The sequence below is a fragment of the Gopherus flavomarginatus genome, chromosome 4, assembly GCF_025201925.1.
Source record: "Gopherus flavomarginatus isolate rGopFla2 chromosome 4, rGopFla2.mat.asm, whole genome shotgun sequence".
Classification (NCBI taxonomy): Eukaryota; Metazoa; Chordata; order Testudines; family Testudinidae; genus Gopherus; species Gopherus flavomarginatus.
This window is the reverse complement of record NC_066620.1, coordinates 885261-907433: the sequence shown is the minus strand read 5'-3', so window position 1 is coordinate 907433 and position 22173 is coordinate 885261. Positions and strand designations below refer to the sequence as shown.

The 22173-nt window shown below is 47.5% G+C and overlaps 1 protein-coding gene across 1 annotated transcript in view; it reads right to left on the bottom strand.

The window, feature by feature from the left end:
* Window positions 1-11515: 11515 nt before the first annotated feature.
* The window catches only part of MRPS5 (mitochondrial ribosomal protein S5), a 128966-nt gene continuing 118308 nt past the window's right edge, over window positions 11516-22173 (bottom strand). Inside the window, exon 11 of the mRNA XM_050951470.1 lies at window positions 11516-11781. Within this exon, the coding sequence (XP_050807427.1) occupies window positions 11662-11781 (120 nt within the window). The 3' untranslated portion in view covers window positions 11516-11661. The remainder of the gene's footprint in view (window positions 11782-22173) is intronic.

Genomic DNA, 22173 nt, shown 5'->3' with positions numbered 1-22173 from the left:
GTGCTGGGCTGGCCCCAGGGTGTGTCTGTGTGTACAGCGGTGACTGCGGTGACACGCCTGCTATTGAAATACGTTCAGTGGCAGGGCAAGTCCCTTCCAGCGCCCCCCCCCCCGCCCCGTTATCCCCCCAGCACTATGCGCACAGGCCCCTCGGCCATCTCTCCAAGCCCCGGCACCTGTGACTCCCACTGAGCAGCCGGCTTATGCGGCCTGGGCTGCTTCCCTGGCTTGGTAACACAGGCATCGGCCCTAGAGCCAGACCCTTCTGCAGCCCCCACCCCCACCGCGGCCACCAGTCACAGCCCCTGTGGGCTGCACCTTGTCCTCCACCGATTGCATTGATGTGCCCCCCCGACCCCACAATGCACCACCTGCTACCCCTCGTGAAAAACACCTCTGCCCACTGATCCAGCTGCTCCTCCCCACCTGTGGTAAAGACACCTTCGCGCTGCGCCCATATTTCACGCAGCACCCCCCCCCCCTCCCCCCCAGTAGGGTCTTAACATTGGTCCTTGCTCCCACTGGGGCCTGGCTCTTGGCTTTACGTACCGGGCTGGTTCTGGGCATAAGCGCCAGCCTGCAGACGGTGGGACATGGGCAGACACCTGGCCCCACGTGGCTTCCTGCTGCTGGCAGTGGGCTATGGCTCAGCTAGAGCGATCCCACGTGCGGCACAACCTGTAGGGTCAGGCGCTCGGCTGGTGAGCACCTCAGGGCAGAGACCGAGTTGTCACCTACATCTCTGCAAGGCTCCCTCAGTGCTTAGGGCACGTCCTGCTGAACGCCGTTACTGGCTCACAGCCCCCGTTGAAACCAGTGGGTGTGCCAAGCCTCCCGTCCCCGTTCCGCCCTCGCTTGCTCCAAGGCAGGTGTGATCTAGCCCCGTTATAAAAGCAGGTAGCCACTGCCCAAGGCAATACGCCATGTCAGCCCCCTCCCTCTGTAGATTAATTGGGGGGGGGCACGCTCTGGGTGCAAGCAGAGACTAGGCTGGCTGTGCAGGCAGGGTGAGTGTGACCATGCGTGCAAGCAGAGAGCGCCAGGGTATCCTGGGCATGGAGCTGGCCAGACTGGCAGACCTGGGACTGCTGCCCAAGGACCCTGCTGGCCCCGGCTGTGCTCTTCCATGTTTGGCGGGACAGGCTTTGGCAGCCATTTTTGTGCATACACAGGAATGGGCCTGACTCATGTCGTCAGTGTCTCAGCCTCACGGAGCTGCCTCCGTAGACTGACTGCTCAGGCACCACTAGCAATGAGGCTGAGGGAGCCAGCCTGCGCATGCCCGTCTGGCTGTTTTAGTGCAGACCTAAGGGTCCCACAGCCACTGCTGGGCCTGTGTGGGGACTCAGCCCATGCTCCTCCGGGCAGCTCCCCGGGAGCAGGAAGCACGAGCCGTGTGGCACTTTCAGCTCGAGCCTGGATGTTTGCACGAGCAGCAGGCCTGGTCCGCCAGGCTGCATGTCAGCCTGTAAAACACCAAATCCCCCTTCCAGCCAAAGAGCCAATATGAGGCCTAGGAGTGGTTATTGAGTCAGGTGTCCGTGAGCTGGGAATGACCAAAAGGATGGGCTGCTGTCATGTCGTCCTCTTTCTCCTCCCTGAGCCCCGGGCCTGGCCCTCAGCCCAGCAGAACCCAAGCAGGCAGGACGAGGTCGTTGGACAAGCAGGGACTGCATTCTTCAGCTCACTATGGCTAAAAGTGGCTCCCTGGGCTTTTATAACCAGTGCTACTTAGCCCTATCTGTGACCAGTAATGACAAGTATGTGGCACAACCTCCCGCAGAATAAAACATTCCTTTGTTTAGGGCCCTGCCCCGAGGCCAGGGATCTATGTTCACCTGCTAGGAGCCGTGCACTGCAATCCCAAGAATGGTTACTCTGAGAGGCGTGCCGGAGCCTCGCCCTCAGGTTTCCAATTTGATTAATATGCCGATGTGCCCTCAGTCACTCTTGGGGTGGGAGGTCTGAGTCACAGGGACATTATCGCTGCAGGGAAGAATGAACGGAGAAAAAACAAAGCTGTAAAGAAAGAAGTTGCTGCAGTAGCTTCATCCGTGCACTAAAAAGGCGGGTGAGAGGGACAGAATGGGCGAACACAGAACAGGTTTGCTTTGGAAACAGAGCTAACGGGCTCCTGCAGTGCTCAGCAGCTCCCTGCGCCACCTGCCTAGGGGCCAGGTTCCTTTGCAGGGCTACATTATACTTTAGAAAATAAGCTCTCACTTGACCACCTCACCCAAGCTAGGGGCTGGGAGCTTTGGCTTCTCCTACTGGCCGAGCCCCAGAGAACGGGAATGAGTCTGCTACTGCTGCTGGTCTGGACACTGAATGCTTTAGCTCAGGCAGTAGCAGGAGGTGGTTCGAGGGCTGCGCATGGGGTCAAACCCAGGGGGGCTGGTTAGAGCCGTACACGTCAACTCTCTACCCAAAGCGTTTCCATATCAGGCAGGGTCACCAACTGGACCTTTCTCACCCAGCTGCATCGGCTGTGGGGAATCACAAGCCTTGCGTCACTCAGGGAAACCAGCTAATGGCAAGTCCTACGTAGTCCGAACCAGCCCTGTTCTGCTGGGTTGGTAACCGCTCCTGCCACTGCCCTTTCTGCAGCAGGGGGGCTGAAGCCAAGCAGGGAAGGGAAAAGAACAATTTAACTCTCCTTAGCAACCAGCATCCTCTTCTAGTCATCCTGAGCAGAGGCTGCTCACTTCACTTCCCTGACAGCATCGTGAAGAAGATGGCAGAGCTCACTACTGCTGAGTTAAGCAGGAGCCTACTGCCCTTAAGTACTGTGTCCCTTTGGCCCAGACCTTTAGCCAGTGTTTGGGCCCTTGCAGGGTTGCTTCCAGTAGGCGGAAACATCAGTGTTACGAGTCAGGTGCATTTCTGGTGCAATTTACAGGCAATGTGCCCTAAGCCCTGTTCCCCTGAACATGGTAGAAACAAGCAGCAGTAGGTAGTTTCCCTGCTCAGAAATCTCCAAGTCTGCCACATTGGCAAGCTCTGCGCCCAGGAAGCCCTCTCACTCTGCTTCCTCTTGGGGTCACACTCACCACTGCTTCTCCAGGTTTTCTGTGCCAACACACACAGCTGCAAAACCAATCTCCTAGCTCCTGAATGGGCATTGGGTAGGGAACGGCTTCCATATGAGGAGAGAGTGATAAGACAGGAAATTTTCAGCTTGGAAAAGAGACAACTAAGGGGGGATATGCTTGAGGTCTACAAAATCATGACTGTTGTAGAGAAAGTAAATAAGGAAGTGTTATTTACTCCTTTTCACAACACAAGAACTAGGGGTCACCAAATGAAATGAATCAGCAGCAGGTTTAAAACAAACAAAAGGCAGTATTTCTTCACACAATGCACAGTCAACCTGTGGAACTCCTTGCCAGAGTATGTTGTGAAGGCCAAGACTATAACAGGGTTAAAAAGAACTAGATAAATTCATGGAGGATAGGTCCATCAATGGCTATTAGTCAGTATGGGCAGGGATGGTGTCCCTAGCCTGTTTGCCCGAAGCTGGGAATGGGCGACAGGGGATGGATCACTTGACTATTACCTGTTCTGTTCATTCCCTCTGGGGCAGAAGACAGGATCCTGGGCTAGTTAGATCTTTGGTCTGACCCAGTATGGCCATTCTTATGTAACTCAGGCCACACAGCTGAGCTATGACCTGCCATGTGTCTTGGGCAGGTCTGCCTTTGTTTGTAGCTCACTAACTCAAAGGGGCTTAATTGCTCCTCCTATTATGTCAGAAAGGGGCCTCCGCTCACCCATTGACTTTAACTAGATCTGTGATTGTAATTGGATCAAGAAACACTTGATGGCAGCCACTGATTTTCAGAAGACCAATAGACATGGTACATATTCTACCTATAGCACAGCATGGGGAAAGGTAGGAGAGGATCTTCTCCTTAGGCTTGTGCTTAACCTTTGCATGGGGTTCAACACAAATATATGCCAACCCCCCTCCCTAAATCCATGTGGTTGTAGTTTGTTCCAAATGATATACACACACAAACAAGGCAACTGCAAGTCAGCTTGTTCTCAGAGTGCGTATTTTGATCATAGCAGCTGAGTCTTGTTTTGTTAAATATAATGTAAGATCCCTAGAGGTTAAGGCCAGATGGGACCATTAGCTCAGCTGGCCTGACCTCGTGTGTTGCACAGGCCAGAGAATTTCACCCACTCACCACTATATTGAGCTCAGTAACTTGTGTTTGGCAAAAGCAGATCTTCCAGAGAAACGCAGACGTGATTCGAAGACATCAAGAGAAGGAAAATCCACCACTTCCTTTGGTACTTTGTGCCAGTGGTTCATCACCCTCCATGTTAAACATTTGTGCCTTAGCCTCTCACTGGAAAAAGAAAAATAGCCTAACTATAGAGGCATGGGTCAGAAAAATATGGGAGCCTGTGGCTATGGAAAAATTACCACACCAGCTACAGACCCAGCAGAGTTGACAGAGGCCTGATGGATACTTAGATCTTTGGTTACCTTTATTCAGTACTCAGACACAATACAGTCACCTGGAGAATCCCCAGCACAACTATCCATTTTTTTGAATATTAATGTTTTCTAGACATGCCTGGTCTGGTAGATGTGGACATTGAGATTTCACTGCATACAGTCACTGGAAACAACACAGGTGTTGTAACGATGGTCCCATGGTAACATGCTGTTAAACAGAAAGACTTGCTGACTATCTCCCTGTATAATCTCTCCCTGAACAAAACTCACTGTTCTAACGATTGTGTTGGTTCTGATATTAAATGGCAAAGATTTGTCAACTTGTTAAAACTTTCTAAATCAATAAATAGTTTTAAAAAATGGCACCTGATTTCCAGTTGGAATTTGGCTTTCTTCAGCTGCCAGCCACTGGTTCTTTTTTGGCCTTTCCCTACTAGGTTAGTACCCTGTGATTCAGCACTTACACATTAATGACTCCCTGTTTCTTAGAGAGAGACAAGGTGACCTGAAGACGAACCCCATGTAAGCTCTAACGCTGGGTTCTTCCCACCAGAAGTTGGTCCAGTAAAAGATAGCACCTCCCCCACCCGGTCTCTCTAATATCCGGGGATAGATCCCACCACTCATTCATGTTTGAAAGTGCAGCGCTTTGAGTCGAGCATGACCAGGAGCCCCACATTCACCTTGGCTTTTGTATCATCAAGTCTTTGGGACAAATCTTCTCTTCTTTCACAGGACCCTTGCCCCAAGGGGCCAGACCTGGTTCCTCCCCACCCCCTCAGACAAAAAAAGGTCAGTGTGGAAACCAGGGCTTTTTTAAACAAATGCTTGCCCTGTTTTTGGTCAAATTTCAAATAATGTTATCAGTGATATTACTGGTTTAAAAAAAAATCAATGAAAATGTTCCTGGTTTTCCCCTCACATCCCTCCCCAGAATTTGAATTTTCAACATTTTGTTGCAATTTAGGCTCTTGCCTAAAAGCCTCTGGGGAGTCTGAGCCCTACAACTCGTCTTGACTCCAGTGGAAATCGCAGGCTGCTCAGTAGCATGCAGTATTATCCCTCTTTTATTGAAGGGCCTAAATAGAGATTTGGGTGCCTACCTTTAGGCAGTCACATTTGGCAATTGGAGCTGAAGCTTATGTCTGCCTACTTGACAAAAGCCAGGTATGTCTCAGAAAAATCCGCTAGAAATCCTGAGAAGGGCTTCGGAACATAAGAACAGCCAGACTAGGTCAGACCAAAGATCCATCTAGCCCAGGATCCTGTCTTCCGACAGTGGCCAAAGCCAGGTGCCCCAGACGGAATGAACAGAACAGGTAATCACCAAGTGATCCTTCCCATGTCGCCCATTCCCAGCTTCTGGCAAACAGAGGCTAGAGACACCGTCCCTGGCCGTCCTGGCTAACAGCCATTGATGGACCTATCCTCCATGAATTTAGCTAGCTCTTTTTTGAACCCTGTTATAGCCTTGATCTTCGCAACATCCTCTGGCAAAGAGTTCCGCAAGGTGACTGTGCCACCCTTGTCCTGACATACTAAAATAGCGGTGCCCTCCGCAGCCCTGAAGAAGAGCTCTGTGGGTTTGCAAGCTTGTCTCTCTCACCACGAGAAGTTTGTCCAATAAAAGATTCCCTCTCCCACCTTGTAGCTCTCAAACCGCAGTGAAGCGGCCTCAGGAAACTGAGGCTTCTTGGTATTTTTCACCTGTTAGTATATAAGGAAATCTAAGGATAGTTGGTGAGATAAGTCAATAGGCCAGTAAATAAATAAATACGTTGTTCTGTAGCACCTTCCATCCAAGGCTCTGAAAACACTGTGCAAACATCAAGTGTCACAACAGCCCTCGGAGATCAGGAATTGTTATTGCTGGTAAGACTCTGCCACTTCACCCACTTTGGATGCAGAGTGTGACGTATTATCTTCATTTCACGCTGGGGAACCAAGCCTGGAGACACACAGGAAGTTGGTGGTGGCCCTGCAAACCGAACTGTGATCTTTTGGTGTCTCTAGAGCAACACAAAGGATGGAAATTGTAGTTCAGAAAGGATTTTGAGATTTGGAACGAAAACAAACATTTGAAAATGTTCCACAAAAGAAAATGCTGAAAAAATTTCATTTCAGGTTGATTGAAACGTTTTGATTTGGAGTTTATTTTAAATTTGTATCATGTGACATGACAAACTAGAACACTCACAATGAAAATACCATTTCAAATTGAAACACTGAAATGTTTTGTTCAAACATGTTGAAATGTGATGTTTTCACTTTGTCAGAATTTTCCCCCTGGTTTTCTTCCAAAACAAAATTCTGGGGAAATCAATCCAATGTCAGGAAGCATTTTGAGTTTGGGGAGCTGCATTTTCCAGTGGAATATAGTTCTAGCTCACAGCCATTCTATGGTTTAGGCAGCGTTGTAGCCGTGCTGGCCCCAGGATATTAGAGACTCAAGGCTGGGGAGATGGTAGTTCTACAAGCCCAGCTTCTGTGGGGAGAGACAAGCTTGTGAGCCTAAGAAGAGCTCTGGGTAAGTTTGAAATCCGGTGCATTAGTACACACCATCCTTCCCCTTAAGCCTCAGTTCACCTTTTCCTTCTGCCCAGCAGGCTGCAATTTTGGTATCATGCTGCATCAGCCCAGCCCTGGGAGGTTCTGCCATTTGCTGATGCAGCCCAAGGTGCTCAGAAAGCATGTGCACACCATGGTAGGAACGCTGGGAGAGGGAAATCGGGTGGGTACCCAGCCAGCGCTCCATTTGGGCTCAGAATCGCTTGGCTGGTGACTGCAGCGTCCCGAGAGCTGCCTGCTGGGACTGCGCTGGGGGGACCCGGGCCGCAGGAGCTGTTCCCATGGGTAGCACAGGAGTTTTAACAGGAAGGGTTGCTCTGGGTTATGCCAGGGGCCATTTGGGCCCCGGTATCAGGAGGGGAGAGGGGCTTTTCCCCACCCTGGCTGGGTGCAGCTGAGCATTGGACGGATGCGACTATGCAAAGGTTCAATGGGACTGGAATGGAGCCAGCAATGACATCTGCACAGCCTGGCTGAGCATTAGCATAACCACGGGCACTCTCGTTGTTGAGGTGTGTGTGTTAGTCAGTCCCTCTGGGCCCGATCCTGAGAAGAGCTGTGAGCCCTGAGTTCCCAATGAAATCGTCTCCCTTCTGGGCCTGAGCACCTCACAGAACCCAGCCCCTGCCTCTGGACTAACTCTGTGTCGTCAGCATTGTCAGAGGCAAAGGTAACCCAATGCAGCACTTCCCAGTCAAAGCGTCTCTGTGGATACAGCCCCTTCCTCCTGCTGAGACTGGTGGGCAGGAGTTGGGATTGTGAGCAGTGGCAGGTGTGAACTGATCGTGATGTGGCCTTAACTAGCGATTCCTTTGAGTTCTGCTGTTTGAGCATGGGAGGTTCAGTACCAACCTGGGTGCACAACATGTGATGCCTTAAAAAGGGGCCTGATCTTCCCGACAGGCCTTTTTCAGGTGGCTTAAATCAGGCACCTAAATCACTACTCACGTTGGCACGTCTGCCTGCGTTGCTAAAGAACGGACCGATACTGACCTCCTCTGGGGAGCACTTTGAGCTCTACCGCTGAAGAGTCGTACAAGACGGATGAGCTATGGACTATTATTAATTAGCACAACGATTCTGAAGTTAACAAAAAGTGTTTTGCGCAGTACTAAACACATGCACGGACACACACTGTGTTGTCACAAGTAAAAGCAAAAACACAGATGGAATGTTGAGTGTCAATTTGCTCGCATTAGTTCAGCTTGTCACTTTGTTCGTACAGCACCTGCAGTGGGGAGTGTTTGGCAAGCATAAAGTGACTTTACTGGAGGGGATTTTTTTCCCCTGACACTCTCTTTTCAGCTGTGTTTGATGTGTCCATGTTACATCAGAGACCAAACATTGTGCTGTGTGTTCATGTCAGCATCTCACGAGGGTGCTGCTTTATTTTCTTTCATAATGTAGCTGTTTCTTAAGCCAAAAGGAGCAGGTTGGCATTTCAGACCCATAACTAGAGTAACACAGTGAATCACACAAACCAGCTATGAAATAGACTGTGTATGTTCAACACAGAGTAATCAGATTGCAGAAAAAAGGTTATTCCATCTTCCGGCAAGGTATCTGCACCTTAACTGGGCTTTTAACTACCCAGGGGTGGGAAGGTTACAAGCATCACCATTTCTGTGCTCTTAAGAGACGATGCAGTGGGGCAAGCCTACAAGATGCTAACCCTGCTCAGGCAACGGGCTGGCCTTTAGTGCCTAACGTGGTTGATGAAATGAAGTCCCATTCCCTGCACACTGTGCTCCAGATCAAACTTAGGGCAGCCTGAAGATATGGAGGCTTTTCCACACTATTCTCCAGTGCACCTTACTCCTCACCAGGAACATTCCTGTCATGCCAGTCTGTCTCTCTATGTGGTCATTTCTACCACTCTCATCCCTGTGGTGTCTCAGCACCTTCCAACGCTATTTGGCTCCACTGCAAACTGTCCTCCCCCGTCCCCGGGGCGGGAAGGCTGCGTATGTACGTCAGTAACAATGAACGATGCCAGTACGACAGCGCTAGAGCAGAGAACTTAGCTTCTCCGAGAGGTGATGGCATTCATGGTGTCAAACATATAGTTAAGGGTTAATGTCTCTTTTACCTGTAAAGGGTTAACAAACAGTGAACCGGACACCTGACCAGAGGACCAATCAGGAGACAAGATACTTGCAAATCTCGGTGGAGGGAAGCCTTTGTTTTGGGCTGTTTCGCGGGGTTTTTGTTCTCTCTGGGTTCTAAGAGGGACCAGACATGTAAGCACATATCTCCAAATTTCTGAAACAGCCTCTTCTGTTCAATTTAGTAAGTACCAATTAGGAAGGCAGTTTAGTCTTTTTGTTTGTTTTCTTTATTTGCAAATGTGTATTTGCTGGAAGGATTGTATCTCTGTTGCTGAAACTTGTATTTGTGCTGGGGGGAGGATTTTCTCCAGTGTCTATAAGCTGAAAGACCCTGTAACATTTGTCATCTTGATTTTACAGAGACAACTTTTACTTTTTTTCTTTCTTTTATTAAAAGCTTTTCTTTTTAAGAACCTGATTGATTTTGGGCTATCTTGTGTAAGTCCCAAGGGGAGGGAGTCTGCACTCACCAGGGAATTGGTGGGAGGAAGGAGAGAAGGGGGGAGGAAAAGCCCGATTTCTCTCTGTTTTAAGATTCAAGGAGTTTGAATCACAGTGATCTTCCAGGGTAACCCAGGGAGGGGAAGCCTGGGAGAGGCAACGGTGGGGGAAAGGGTTTACTTTCCTTGTGTTAAGATCCAGAGGGACTGGGTCTTGGGGTCCCCTGGGAAGGTTTTGGGGGGACCAGAGTGTACCAGGCACTGCAAGTCCTGGTTGGTGGCAGCACTACAAGATCTAAGCTGGTAATTAAGCTTAGGGGGGTTCATGCTGGTACCCCATCTTTTGGATGCTAAGATTCAGAGTGGGTGCTCATACCATGACACATGGTCATTCCCAGCTCTAGTGGGAGAGAGTCCTAAGCCATGGGCTACCTGCTGAGGAAGCTCTGTCCAGGGCTACCCAGAGGAGTCAGGGGCCTGGGGCAAAGCAATTTCGGGGGCCCCTTCCATAAAAAAAAGTTGCAATATGATAGAATACTATATTCTCGTGGGGGCTCCTGCAGAGCCCAGGGCAAATTGTCCATTTGCCCCCCCGCCTCTTCCCCCGGGGTGGCCCTGGCTCTCGCTCTAGTGGTTATTGTGGAGCGAGATTTCTAATCCTTCTGAAAGTTGTGTTGTCTGCACTGCATCTTCCCTGGGTCACTCAGCACAGTTGTGGAGGTGGTCTGTAGCTGGCTGATGGTTCTGAACCCCTAACACTCATCCTTACCCTAACCAGCACTCGAATTCAGCTCAGCCCTACCTCTGACTCCAGCCACAAATGAATCCCAACACTCCAGCTAATGCTGAATCTAACACTAACCCCAAACTGGTCCAGGCTCCTTCAGGCCACACCCCCAATCCCAGACCTTAAACACATGGAAATAACCAGTTAAACGTCTTTAGCATCCTCTGCCACTGTCACATGGCCTGCCATGCTGTTGATAACACACCAACACTCCATTAGGCTTTCACCTTCGGACACCAAAAAGCACCCCAACTTCATGCAACTCCAACCTCCTACTCCCTTGCACCCACAGATCGACACACCTGGCAGTCCCAGAGCTCTGTCCTCTGGGAAACAATTCAGCTTTCACCTTGCTGTGACTGTGTTGAGTCAGAGTCTGACTGTGCTGGGACATGCATTGCTGGGTGGTGATGGAAGTGGCTGCCTTGAGGAGTGGAGTGTTAATCCTGTCACTCTATCCCAGCCCTAACCCTAACGCTAATACTAACTCTTCACGATAAACCTGCTGCTAACTCAGGCCCCACTGAGTTAAAAGCATGACGTTGTTCACATTAGGATGCATGGGCTGCCTAATGGGGCATTCATTGCTATTTAGTAGGACGTAGTCATTGGAGTGCATAGGGCTGCTTGGTACAATGGGGCACATGTTGCATTGCAGGGGTGTGATGGGTTTGGTCACAGACACTCCCTTGGGACTGTCACCTGATGTGCTGGGACTACCTCTGAGCCCATTTTCTCTGCCAGTTTTGGACTCCAGAACCCTACCATGTTGAGCCAGACACACAAGCCTGCTGCAACACAGACCCAGGGTCTGAACCACGTCCCCCACAAAGCTGCAGACTTAACTGAAAATGACTTAGCAAGTGTGCCTGTCTCCAGCACCCAGACACCCAGTTCCCAATGGGATCCAAACCCTAAATCAATCTGTTTTACTCTGTATAAAGCATACACAGGGTAAACTCATAAATTGTCTGCCCTCTATAACTGTGATAGAGAGATATGCACAGCTGTTTGCTCCCCCCAGGTATTAATCACTTACTCAGGGTTAATTAATAAACAGATGTGAGTTTATTAAGTATAAAAAGAAGGATTTAAGTGGTTTCATGTAACAACAGACAGAACAAAGTAAGTCACCAAGCAAAATAAAGCAAAACACGCAAGTCTAAGCCTAATACATTAAGAAACCAATTACAGGTCAATCTCACCCTCAGAGATGTTCCAAAAAGCTTCTTTCACAGACTAGTCTCCTTCCTAGTCTGTGCCCAATCCTTTCCCCTGGTACAGACCTTTTTAGTTCCAGCAGGATCTTAGGTGAAAAGCAAGGGATTCCACATGACTGGGACCCCTTTGTTCTGTTCCTTGGCACAAGGCGGGAGTCCTTTGTCTCTCTCTGGATTCCCACCCTGCCTTCTAAATGGAAAAGAACCAGGTTAAAGATGGATTCCAGTTCAGGTGACATGATCACATGTCCTACGAGCCCCCTTTCATTCCTCCAGGAATGGCCCGCACCTGTGCAGTGGAGACTTGCAGGTAAGCAGAGCCATGTACAGTCAATTGTTCTAGACAATTGGAGCCTCAAGATTCTAAACCACCATCAATGGCCCACACTTTGCATATTTATAATAGGATCTCAGAGTTATACTTCATATTTCAAGTTTTAGCCTCAAGAATGATACATACATACAAATAGGATGAACACACTCAGTAGATCATAAGCCTTGTAATGACACCTTACAAGAGACCTTCTGTATGAAGCATATTCCAGTTACATTATCAATCCACACTTATATTTTTATATAACATATGGAGTGCAATGTCACAAGGGTTAAGTGTTCTCTGGAGTGCATAGGACTGCTAGGTACAGTGGGGCACACGTTGCATTGCGGGGGGGGGGGAGTATTACTCGGAATGCCCAGAGACACTTATTAACATGCACAGGGATGTATCTGGGCCTATGATATTTTTCACGCACTGGGTTAAAACCGTGGTATTGCCCACTGGAAGGCATGGGGATGCGAGGGTCCCAGGAGGCATTTGTTGTGTGTCAGGGCCCTTCTAGGTGTTTCTTCTGCCCTGGCCCTCAGCAGCCTGCCTGGGGAGGAGCACCAGAGTCCTGCAGCACTGTTTGGTGAACACATAGCCAGAGTTGTTTCAGAGCGTTGATCTGGTGACGCATGGCCTAGTTGGAACAGAAAGAGGAAACCTTTTGGTTTCCCAAAATGCACAAGAGCCTGCCCTTGGCCTTCCAGCTGTGGTCTCGGCATGCTCGTCCCACTTCCCCGATGCCAGCAGGACCCTTTGGGTCACTGCAGAGCCCAACGTGGCTTTTTAATTCATTGTCTGGTTATGTTTATAACCGTCTCAGAAGCCCCCTCTTGTGGGCACCTCATAGAAATACATGGAAGGGATGAAGATTGTGCCTAGGTCGTAGCAGTCATGTGAAATACAGATTTAGCAAAAGGACTGAGTGAAACCTCAAGGATTAGCTCTAACTATTAATTATTTAATTATACCCTTCAAAGGAGTTGAAGTTTTACCGTTTCATTTTTGGAGGAAAAAGTGCTTTTTAAATAAATGCTCTTTTTGGTTACTTCAGCTGAAGACCAGTGACCGCAGGTAAAAAATAATATAAAAATCTAAATACAGTCTCAGATTTGGGATAGTTTCAGAGAAAACCACTAATGATAGGGACATCATGACTTTGCAAGACTGCTGCGTCCTTGCTTGCTTTCTTTTGCAAACCATTTGTGTGGTGATACCTTATTTCTATAGCGTTATTCCAACGGGATTAAAAATACTGCTCCATTAGCAGCTTGAAGGCAAGGATAAAAACAGAGGTGACATGACGAGTGGTGGATGTTAAATACCATAAAGCTGAGGTTAAAACTAGAAAACTCTGCCTATCTTTTGTCATGTTCTTAAATCCAATAAGTTAAAAATATAATGCTGAATCGAACACTCCTATTTCACAGTTCAGTAAAGTGGATGAAAATGAACCCTTGCTGCATCCAGATTTGAGATTTTTTTTTTGTCACAAAAGTTAACAGTTTTCTACTCCAAATGCACCAGGTCATGGCCCCAAATGCTCAAAACTTCCCTTTCCCACAACTAATTTCCTTCTAGTGGCCCAAGGCCTGTATTCTATACACAGTACAGACATAGAACATTTTAAGTGTAAAATCTGTTTTTTAGATACCCTGAAAAGTACCTTGAGTTTAATGTTTTTTTGCCATGTGAAAAATGTGATCTATCTCCTAGAACTGGAAGGGACCCTGAAGGGTCATCGAGTCCAGCCCCCTGCCTTCACTAGCAGGACCAAGTACTGATTTTGACCCAGATCCCTAAGTGGTCCCCTCAAGGACTGAACTCACAGCCCTGGGTTTAGCAGGCCAATGCTCTAACCACTGAGCGCTCTTTCCCCTTCACCTTTTTCTCAGACAAAACCTGTCATAGAGATTGTGCTCAAATGTGCCGGAAAAAGTCACCTTTGGCCAGAGACCAAAAGCTGCATCCAAAAGCCCACTGAGCTTGATGGAGCGAGGCCCAGTGATTTCACTGGGTTTGACTCAGGCCCCAAGGGTCAACCTCAGAGGTGACTGCCCTGGAGAGTTACAATCCAGGCACTGCTACCAGTGAGTGCTCTAAGGAGCTCGTATTTCCTTTGAGCACTGCGATGCCTTGTCCCTTGGTTGGCGAGAAGTTGTACTCCCAACTCCATTTCATTTGTGGATAGTTTAACCTCCTGTATAGCAGGTCTGCTCTCTTCTGGCTTATCTGCAGAATTCCTATGACCCCTTCCGGCTGCCTCAAGCTAACACATTTATAATGATCACTTTGCCCCTCTGTTCCCTCGCAGAAGGCTACTGGTTCACTGTTAATAAGTCTTGGCAACTGAGGTCAGTTCCAGAAATTTTAGACGACCAAATTCTAAAATTGCATTCCTATACACGTGCTCTCCCCCCATCCTCTTGGGGAAAAAACGAACTAAAACCCTTCCTCCAGCCGCCCGTATCTGTCTCAGCGCCATGGAGAGTCAGCAGCACAATTAGATCACGGGAATCAGTAGCCATACACTGGCTTGAGACCATGAAGAGCAGAACTCTAGTCCCAGCTCTAGCTGCTCTGTCACTTTCCCTCTCATTCTTTTCTGTTCAGGCTGGGAATGTCTCTCGTTACCTATTTTTACAGATAAAGGGGCCCTGACCTTGCTTGGGGTCTCTAGGTGCTATTGCAATATAAATAATAATCCAATTGTATGACAGTGAGATCTGCTGCCAGTGAACTTCAAGGCAGAGAAATGCCATTTACAGTGAAGTAAAATGAAAGCCCGACCTATTCCAATGCACTGCACCAGGCCACTAGCAATACCTGGCTCTCATCTAGCACTTTCTGTTGGTAGCTCTCAAAGCATTTTATAAAGGATTTTATGTTTTTCCAGATGGGGAAACTGAGGCCTTGCATAGGGAAGTGACTTGCCAGCGGCAGAGCTGGGAATAGACCGCAGGTCAACTCTGTCCCACTCCAAGGTGCTGACAATTCACGTTAGAGCGAAGCACCAGCTGTGCAAATCAAAACGCTGTCACTACCATAGAATTTCTCAGTGTAACAATGGCTATATTGCTCTTACAATGTTGGCTGCTTATGCTTGGAAAAATAAACCAATGCGTGATGTGAAAGGATAACGCCATCCCAGGAGACAACGGCACAGGAATGCATCAGACAAACACACAGGGCCTGCTGCTCAGCTGGTGTCATGCATAGCTCCTGAGACTCCAGTGCAGGCAGCTCTGCCTGTGGACACCAGCTGGGGATCTGGGCCACAGGCTGCAACAGCTCAGGCTGGGGAGAGACTATGCCAACCGGCTCATTTCACTTCTGGCCTACAGAGATAAGCCCATGCTGGGCTGTGGGTAGCTAAGAGGTTTTCTATTGTACCTGTTATCTGCGTACTGCACCTTTCCATGGCTAAGCACCGTCCCTGGATGCAGAGTACAGCAGACTGACCGAAGAGATAAGTAGACAGACTGTGCTCCTGGCTGAATGCAGGCAGCCCAAACAGATTGACACCGTGGAAGAGCCAAGAATTTCTAGTATTCAAATCACAATCATTCTGGGCAAGGCAATGGCAGGTCACAGTGGCTAAGAGACAGGGCTGTTTCTTTCCAGTGATGACACGACACAAAGGAGGAGGCCTTCATGTTCAGCAAGAGGCGTTTCACGATCACAAGGGCAGAGGAATGTAAAAGGTAGAAAACATGGCTAATGCCCTGCGTGTCTGCCCAGAGCACCAGCTGCTGAGAGACTGGCTGGTTCTTGCTCCTCCTAACCAAGGTGATGGCAGCACCTCACTGAAGAAAGTGCTGCAGTGACTAGAAAGCAACAGTGCTGCCCAGAAGGACAGAGACAATTTGGGGCAACACCCCTTACCTCTGACACAGAAATGCAATTGCTGGGTTTTGCATATCTATGGTAGCCACATAACTTTGTATTGCACCATATTTACCTCAGCCCTTCCCTGGCCGGAGACACCCCACCCCATGCTATGAGGAAATGGACCATAAAACCCCTACCAACAAGCCAACACTGACATGGGACTGAGTAAAAACAAACAACAGTGTGCGTGATAAAATGTACGCTATGAAAATATTACCACTGGTCCTGTTGTCTCACTCACAGGGGAAGCATATTCATCGTATGTGTAGAAACCTGCATGGAACTTGGAGGGAGGAGCACAGGTGGCAGGATGGAGAAGATTGGAGGTGGCACTGGAAGTCAGTCTGTGTGCACATGGCTGGCCAGTCAGTTTAGTTTTAGAAGAACAGAACCCTCTCGTGTTATTCCCAATATGCAGAACATGAAACACTCCCTAGAGTCAACTAGTGACACAGACAATTTTGTAGAGACAACTCCCAGTGCCATCACCTGTGTAAATCCTCCAGTGGCGAGAGAAGAATGTCCCTCTCAGCTGGCCCACAGTGGCAAAGAGCTCTGGTGAGCTCAGATCAGCCATGAGAACAGCTGGTGGGAAGTCTGCTCCCTCCTCTGACACAGACTCATTTACAGCCTTGGGCCAGTCCTTTAACTTCTGGTCTTTTCCCACACCTGCTAACTGGCTGAGCCACTCAGGCCTCTGTCAGGGGCAGCCTCTGCTTGCCCTGACCATAACTTCTCTTCCGGCCCTTGCAGCACAGACTGCAGCCAGCTTGGCCTCGTTTCCCATGCAGCCAGTCCCCCTTTTCTTCATTGCCTCTGCAAGCCTCCTGGGATCACCCCTAGCAGCTCTTGTGCTCCTCACCCTACAGGAGCAGAGCCGGTGCCAAACATATCGCACACCACTGCCTGCTATGGGATTTCTTCATCTTCCTCTGGAGCAGTGGGCACTGACCACTGATGGAGACAGGAGACTGGGCCAAAGGGACCTTGTTCTGATCGAGTCTGGTAGTTCCTTCATTCCTAACCCCATGTCTGAGAATTAAAACTACCCTGATATAAAGTAAAAAGCAAACACCCAAAAACATTCATGCAAACTGAAGTTTGACTGAACACAAGAGATTAAAACAAGCATTTACAACAAAACTGGGGCTGAGTAATCATGCAAAACACAGTCATACCTGATCACAGCCTCATTCCTTTTGGAGTCAGTGTATCAGTCTCTCTTACCTTCACAGTGACTTTTCTTTGACAAAACGGAAAAAGTTAATTTTACTCCCCATCTTTATCCGAAGGGCATTCACTTATCCTGTTCTTAAAGAACAAACAGACCCAAGGTGGAAGAGAGACAGGACAGAGAAGGGGAGGGTATGGGGGGGAATAGAGGTTTTGTTGATGTTTTTGGGGCATGGGATCACTGGTGGATGCTTTGACTGGCAAGTTGACCATGACACAAGCTGCTTGAACCCTGGTTAGTTATGGTCTGGTCAGGGCCGTCATCTGGGTGGAGCCTTTCTCCTTAGACAATGCAGGTTTGGATGAATGCAATGTCATTGATTTCAGGATTTGTTGAAAAGCTAAGAACGAAATAGGCTGGGAGGATTAAACGGTGGGGCAGAAACCACCACCACAATGGGAGAGGATGAGACAGGAACTCACGTGCCTTTGTGGTGCTGGTAATTAGGGATCCCCACAGGTGGGCTAGGGGCTGGATGCCTTGACAATGTGACGACTCTCAGCACTCGCTGGTGAAAACAAATTCCTCAAAGGAAGAAAGGCTTTCCGTCTGATCTGCTCTTTCTGGTGGGGCTCAGAGAAGATGAGATGAACTGAGACGAGCTGGGATGCAAGGTGGGATGAGAGATGAGGGAGACAGCTGATGTTTTTTCAACGTTTCTTTTTAAGAAACCCAGAAAGGGGAAAAGTGGGTTGCACAGTTCATCTTCTTCATCACTTTGTCCACCAATTCTTTCACCCCAATTTTGTTTCATTAACTTCTGGCTGTACATCATCTGTTTTTAACAACGTAATTTCAGCAGTCCTTGGATTATATTAATGTTGCCTTTTTGGTTTAGACCAATCCAGTTTCTTTGTCTGGTTTTCTTGTATCTTTTTATAACATTCAACATCAAACAACTTGACCTATTTTTATTTTTTTGCCAAGTAGGCAAAAATTATAGGTTATTGAACATTTTATGAACTTTCACTCACTGTTTACATTGAAGCTTACGATAGGGGTACATTTTGTAGAGCCAATAGTCACAACATAATCCCTCTCTTTTATGAGCCAGTTACACCAAAAGTAGGCCATTTGTTCATAATATCACAATTATAAACAAAACAAACTTAAAACGTAATACTTCCTGGACTTACATTGGCTTGGCCTTATTTTTTGTCAAGTATGAAAAATCGTATCAGTACAACTATTTGAATTTTAGTAAAATCAGAATAAATCGAGCATTGGCGTATTGAGTAACTTCAGCCGAAGGTAGGTACTATGGTCTTTCATGTGCAGGATGGTAGAGTTTAACATTATCATACCAATTCATTTCCCATATTTCTGAAATCAAACTCTGTTTTGAGTAAGACATCTTTTACCTCTAGGGTGGCTTAATATGCAAAAATAAACCTTTAAAGCCAGGTTGTAGCACACTTGTTTTATTTTGCCACTTCATTAAAGAGTATAAAAGGTAGCTTGGAGTAGGAGAGCTTAATGGGTTTATATGCATATGTGGGGAAGTTCCTGGTTCTGAAAAAAAAGAGAAACAAATCTGAAGCACAGAGAGCGCCTGTGTCTCAAGCATCGGAGAGTGTAGTGGCAGAAAATTGTCGATTCAGAGGAAATGTAGGTGTCTTGTAGACAGACTTGGACAGGAGGTTCTGAGAAAGCGACAGGGACATGACTTGGGTGAGACACATTCTGAGAGAGCCCCAGGAGGGACTGGCCAAAGGCACTCTGAGTACATTACCTCCGGAGGGGGTGTGGGAAAGAAGTAGAGGATCAGACTGCAAGTCGGGAATATGAAGAGCTGTTACAAGACCCAGCAGACTTTGGAAAGAAAAGGCAGCACTGGTGTTAGCCTATTTAAACTTGGGAAAGGAAAGAGAGCGACAGACTCACAACAATCAGGCTCTGTCTATGCTACAGATTATGCTGCTGTAGTTTATGTCGCTCAGGGGTGCGAATAAATCACCCCGAGTGACATGTTATAAGAAGATAAGAATGGCCAGAATGGGTCAGACCAAAGGTCCATCCAGCCTAGTGTCCTGCCTGCCGACAGTGGCCAATGCCAGGTGCCCCAGAGGGAATAAATAGAACAGGCCATCAAGTGATCTCTGGCATAAATGCTTGTGTGCACAGCGCTATGTCGAGAGGAATGCTTTCCCCACTGCCACAGCTTCTGCTGCTGGCAGAGGTGGGTTTTTTAATGCTTTCTCCCATTGGCACACAGCATCTTCACCAGATACACTGTACTAGAGACAGACCCTCAGTGTGACTGCAATTAGAAGTGCAAATGAGAGTTGTTCAGAGTGATTTGATCAGTAAAGAGAAGGATGCGATAACGGAAAGAGTGGAGGCCAGAGAAGAATTGCTTGGTATGAGGAAGAACCTGCAGGAGTCTTTGAATGCTTCCGTGATGTTGAAAGGAGACATGAGAAATTGGAAGGGAATTAGACAGTTTAAAAAGTCTGGTGTTACAGGAACAAGGGAACTTTGTTGAAGATCATCAAGAATTTGACTCTGTGTCATCTTTGCAGCCTACTGAAACTGTGCGAGAAAGGAGCCCTGAATTACACAGCAGAGAGCACTGTAGTAAGTGAAGGCCCTGATAAAGGCCCAGTATGAGGCCTGAGGCCTGAACTAAAGTAATGGTCAAGACTTTGCTAACATAAAGCAAAGTGAAGCTGTGAGCCAGAGGCAGGCCCTGCTCACAGAAGCTGGCAAGGAAAGGGCTGATGCTGCAAGAAGATATGTACCTAAAAGGTACTGAACAGTAGAGATCAGAACATTCACATACTTGCACATTCCACACAGATAACAAGGAACAGGCCGACCCATCCCAATGACGGGGGCAAAAGGGTGATATGATGGATAGAGTTGTTTTGATCGAACCAACATGTACAAGGTGAGAGGCGGCACCTTACTACGTAGAGGGGTTGTACCTTGCTACGTGGAAGGGTTGTACCTCAATACATCAGAAGTGATGTGTAACTTGTTTGTACCTGTGTATAAGAATGCATCCCTGGGGCGATGTCTTTGTCCGACCTAGGGGGCAGTGGAAAGTCCCGCCACTGACTGAGCCGGGTCCATTGCCAAGAGGCACTTTCTCATAGTATGCCCTGAATTAGGCTAAGAAACCTATAGGGAACTGCAATTGTGTCCGAGATCGCAATAAACCTGGCCGACGTGCCTTCGTACCTTACTAGACTCTGTGGTCATTGGGGGCTCTCTTCGGGTCTGCTGTGTCAGCTATCTGCGCAGAGCTGGGGCAGCACACAGAGGGAACACACGCATGCAGCCGAGTGATACCAACAAGGAGAGAGCAGAGCAGAGCACCACACCAGTAGCATCTGACAACACACCTCTGACAACACTGGTGACCCCGACCGCTGATCTGGTAAGTAAGCGAGCTGTCCACTGTAAGAATTGCAATCTAACATGACAGAAAACCTCGAGCTAGGGAACCCCCTGATCCCCTCCCTTTTAATCCCCATGGAGTTTTATAACTCATGGACCCGCTGGATTGCCAGTAAGGGGGGTCCATATGAATTGAAGAATGGGGAAACAAGGACTGGCATATGTAGAGCGATGGTAGAAACCGAGGCTCTGAAAAATAGTAATAAAAGTAAAAAAGTAAAAGTAACAGTAACAAAGAAAGAGTTAAAAGAATCAAAAGAAGTTACACAGCCCTGGAATGCTCCCACCGCCCTAGCAGGGTGGCAAGCAGCCCAGAGACAACCAGTACAGGAACAGAGTGAAACACTGGAAACAACTGTAAGGAACCTACAAAAAATACATGTGCCGTCCCCTGTTATAAATATTGGTGGTAAACAGCAGGCTTCAGGTAGCTACCCTGTGCCTGAAGAATGGGGACAGAAGTGGAAAGAGGTGGTCCTAGTAAAATTAAAACATGTAACTGGGTCCACTGCATTGCAACCATCACCTTATGATAAAAGCCAGGTTCCAGTTAAACTTAAACTGGAACCTAGACTGGTGCCTGTCAGTACGGGACAAGTAAGTGCACAGAAGGAAAGAGTAGCAAACAATACTCTCACTAAATTGGTAAATCAAATGAAGGGAAAAATGGAACAGTTCACAGAGCACATTAGGAGATAGGAGCTGCGACTCGATCGCAGGGGAGTGAATAAAAAAGAATTTCAAAGTAAAAAACTAAAATTAAGTGGGTTACCACCTAGAATTGATGCATTAACACATGGAGCTGCCCAAAAACAGTTAACTGCAGCAAAAAAGGGCACTCCCACTATCCATTTGGCATTCACACAAAAGCAACAGACACTGGGGGAACAAATTCAGGTTTTACAAGAGCAGGTAACTGCCCCCAATCTCCTCTCAGAGCCAGGATAAAAACCAGGGGCGCAATCCCCAACTGTGCAGGTTCCCAATTGCTTTGACCCATGGAACCACACTCCGCGCTCATATCTGAAAATAGAACCTTCTTTCTCATATATTTTTACATACCAGTTAAGTTTTGTCCTTTATATGTTTTCTCAGTTTGCTAAACTTGCTGCTGCTGCTGCCTGTACTTTCAAATGCCTTGATAGAGTTAATCTCTCTTGGCTCAGGTCTCGCTACCTATCTAGGTTGCTCTTCACCCTCCCCCCTTTTTCCCCCAAGAAACAAAAAGAAAACAAGGTAAAAACTTTAAATCCAGTAAATTAATTATTTTAACCCTTCAGGAATGCAACAGCTGGAATTATTCCTAACTTTCTTGAAGATATGGTTGCCAAGCAACAGAAATGCACTCTCTGCTTCTAATCCTAACCACTAACTAATATTTGAAACATGGGCTTTTCTTATTCCACACAGCAGAGTTTTAAAATAATGTTAAATATAAAGTAATGCAAAATTCCTTGTTACCAAATTAATACAATACATTTGGCAAATATTAATATATTTTTTATCAAATTCATGCTACAAGTTTTAAATAAGGTAATAACTTGTTTATTCAAATGTTTAACCCTTTTTAATTTTTATTTTTGGTGGTGTTATTCTGTATAGTTATGAATAGAATTCTGGCGTCATTTGTTTTTAATTTTAAGTTTGTCCTGTGTGTGTGTCTTGTGTCTATGTTGTGTGTGTCACGTGACTACTTTAAAAAAAAATTAAATTTATTTTTGTTTTTTTTGTTG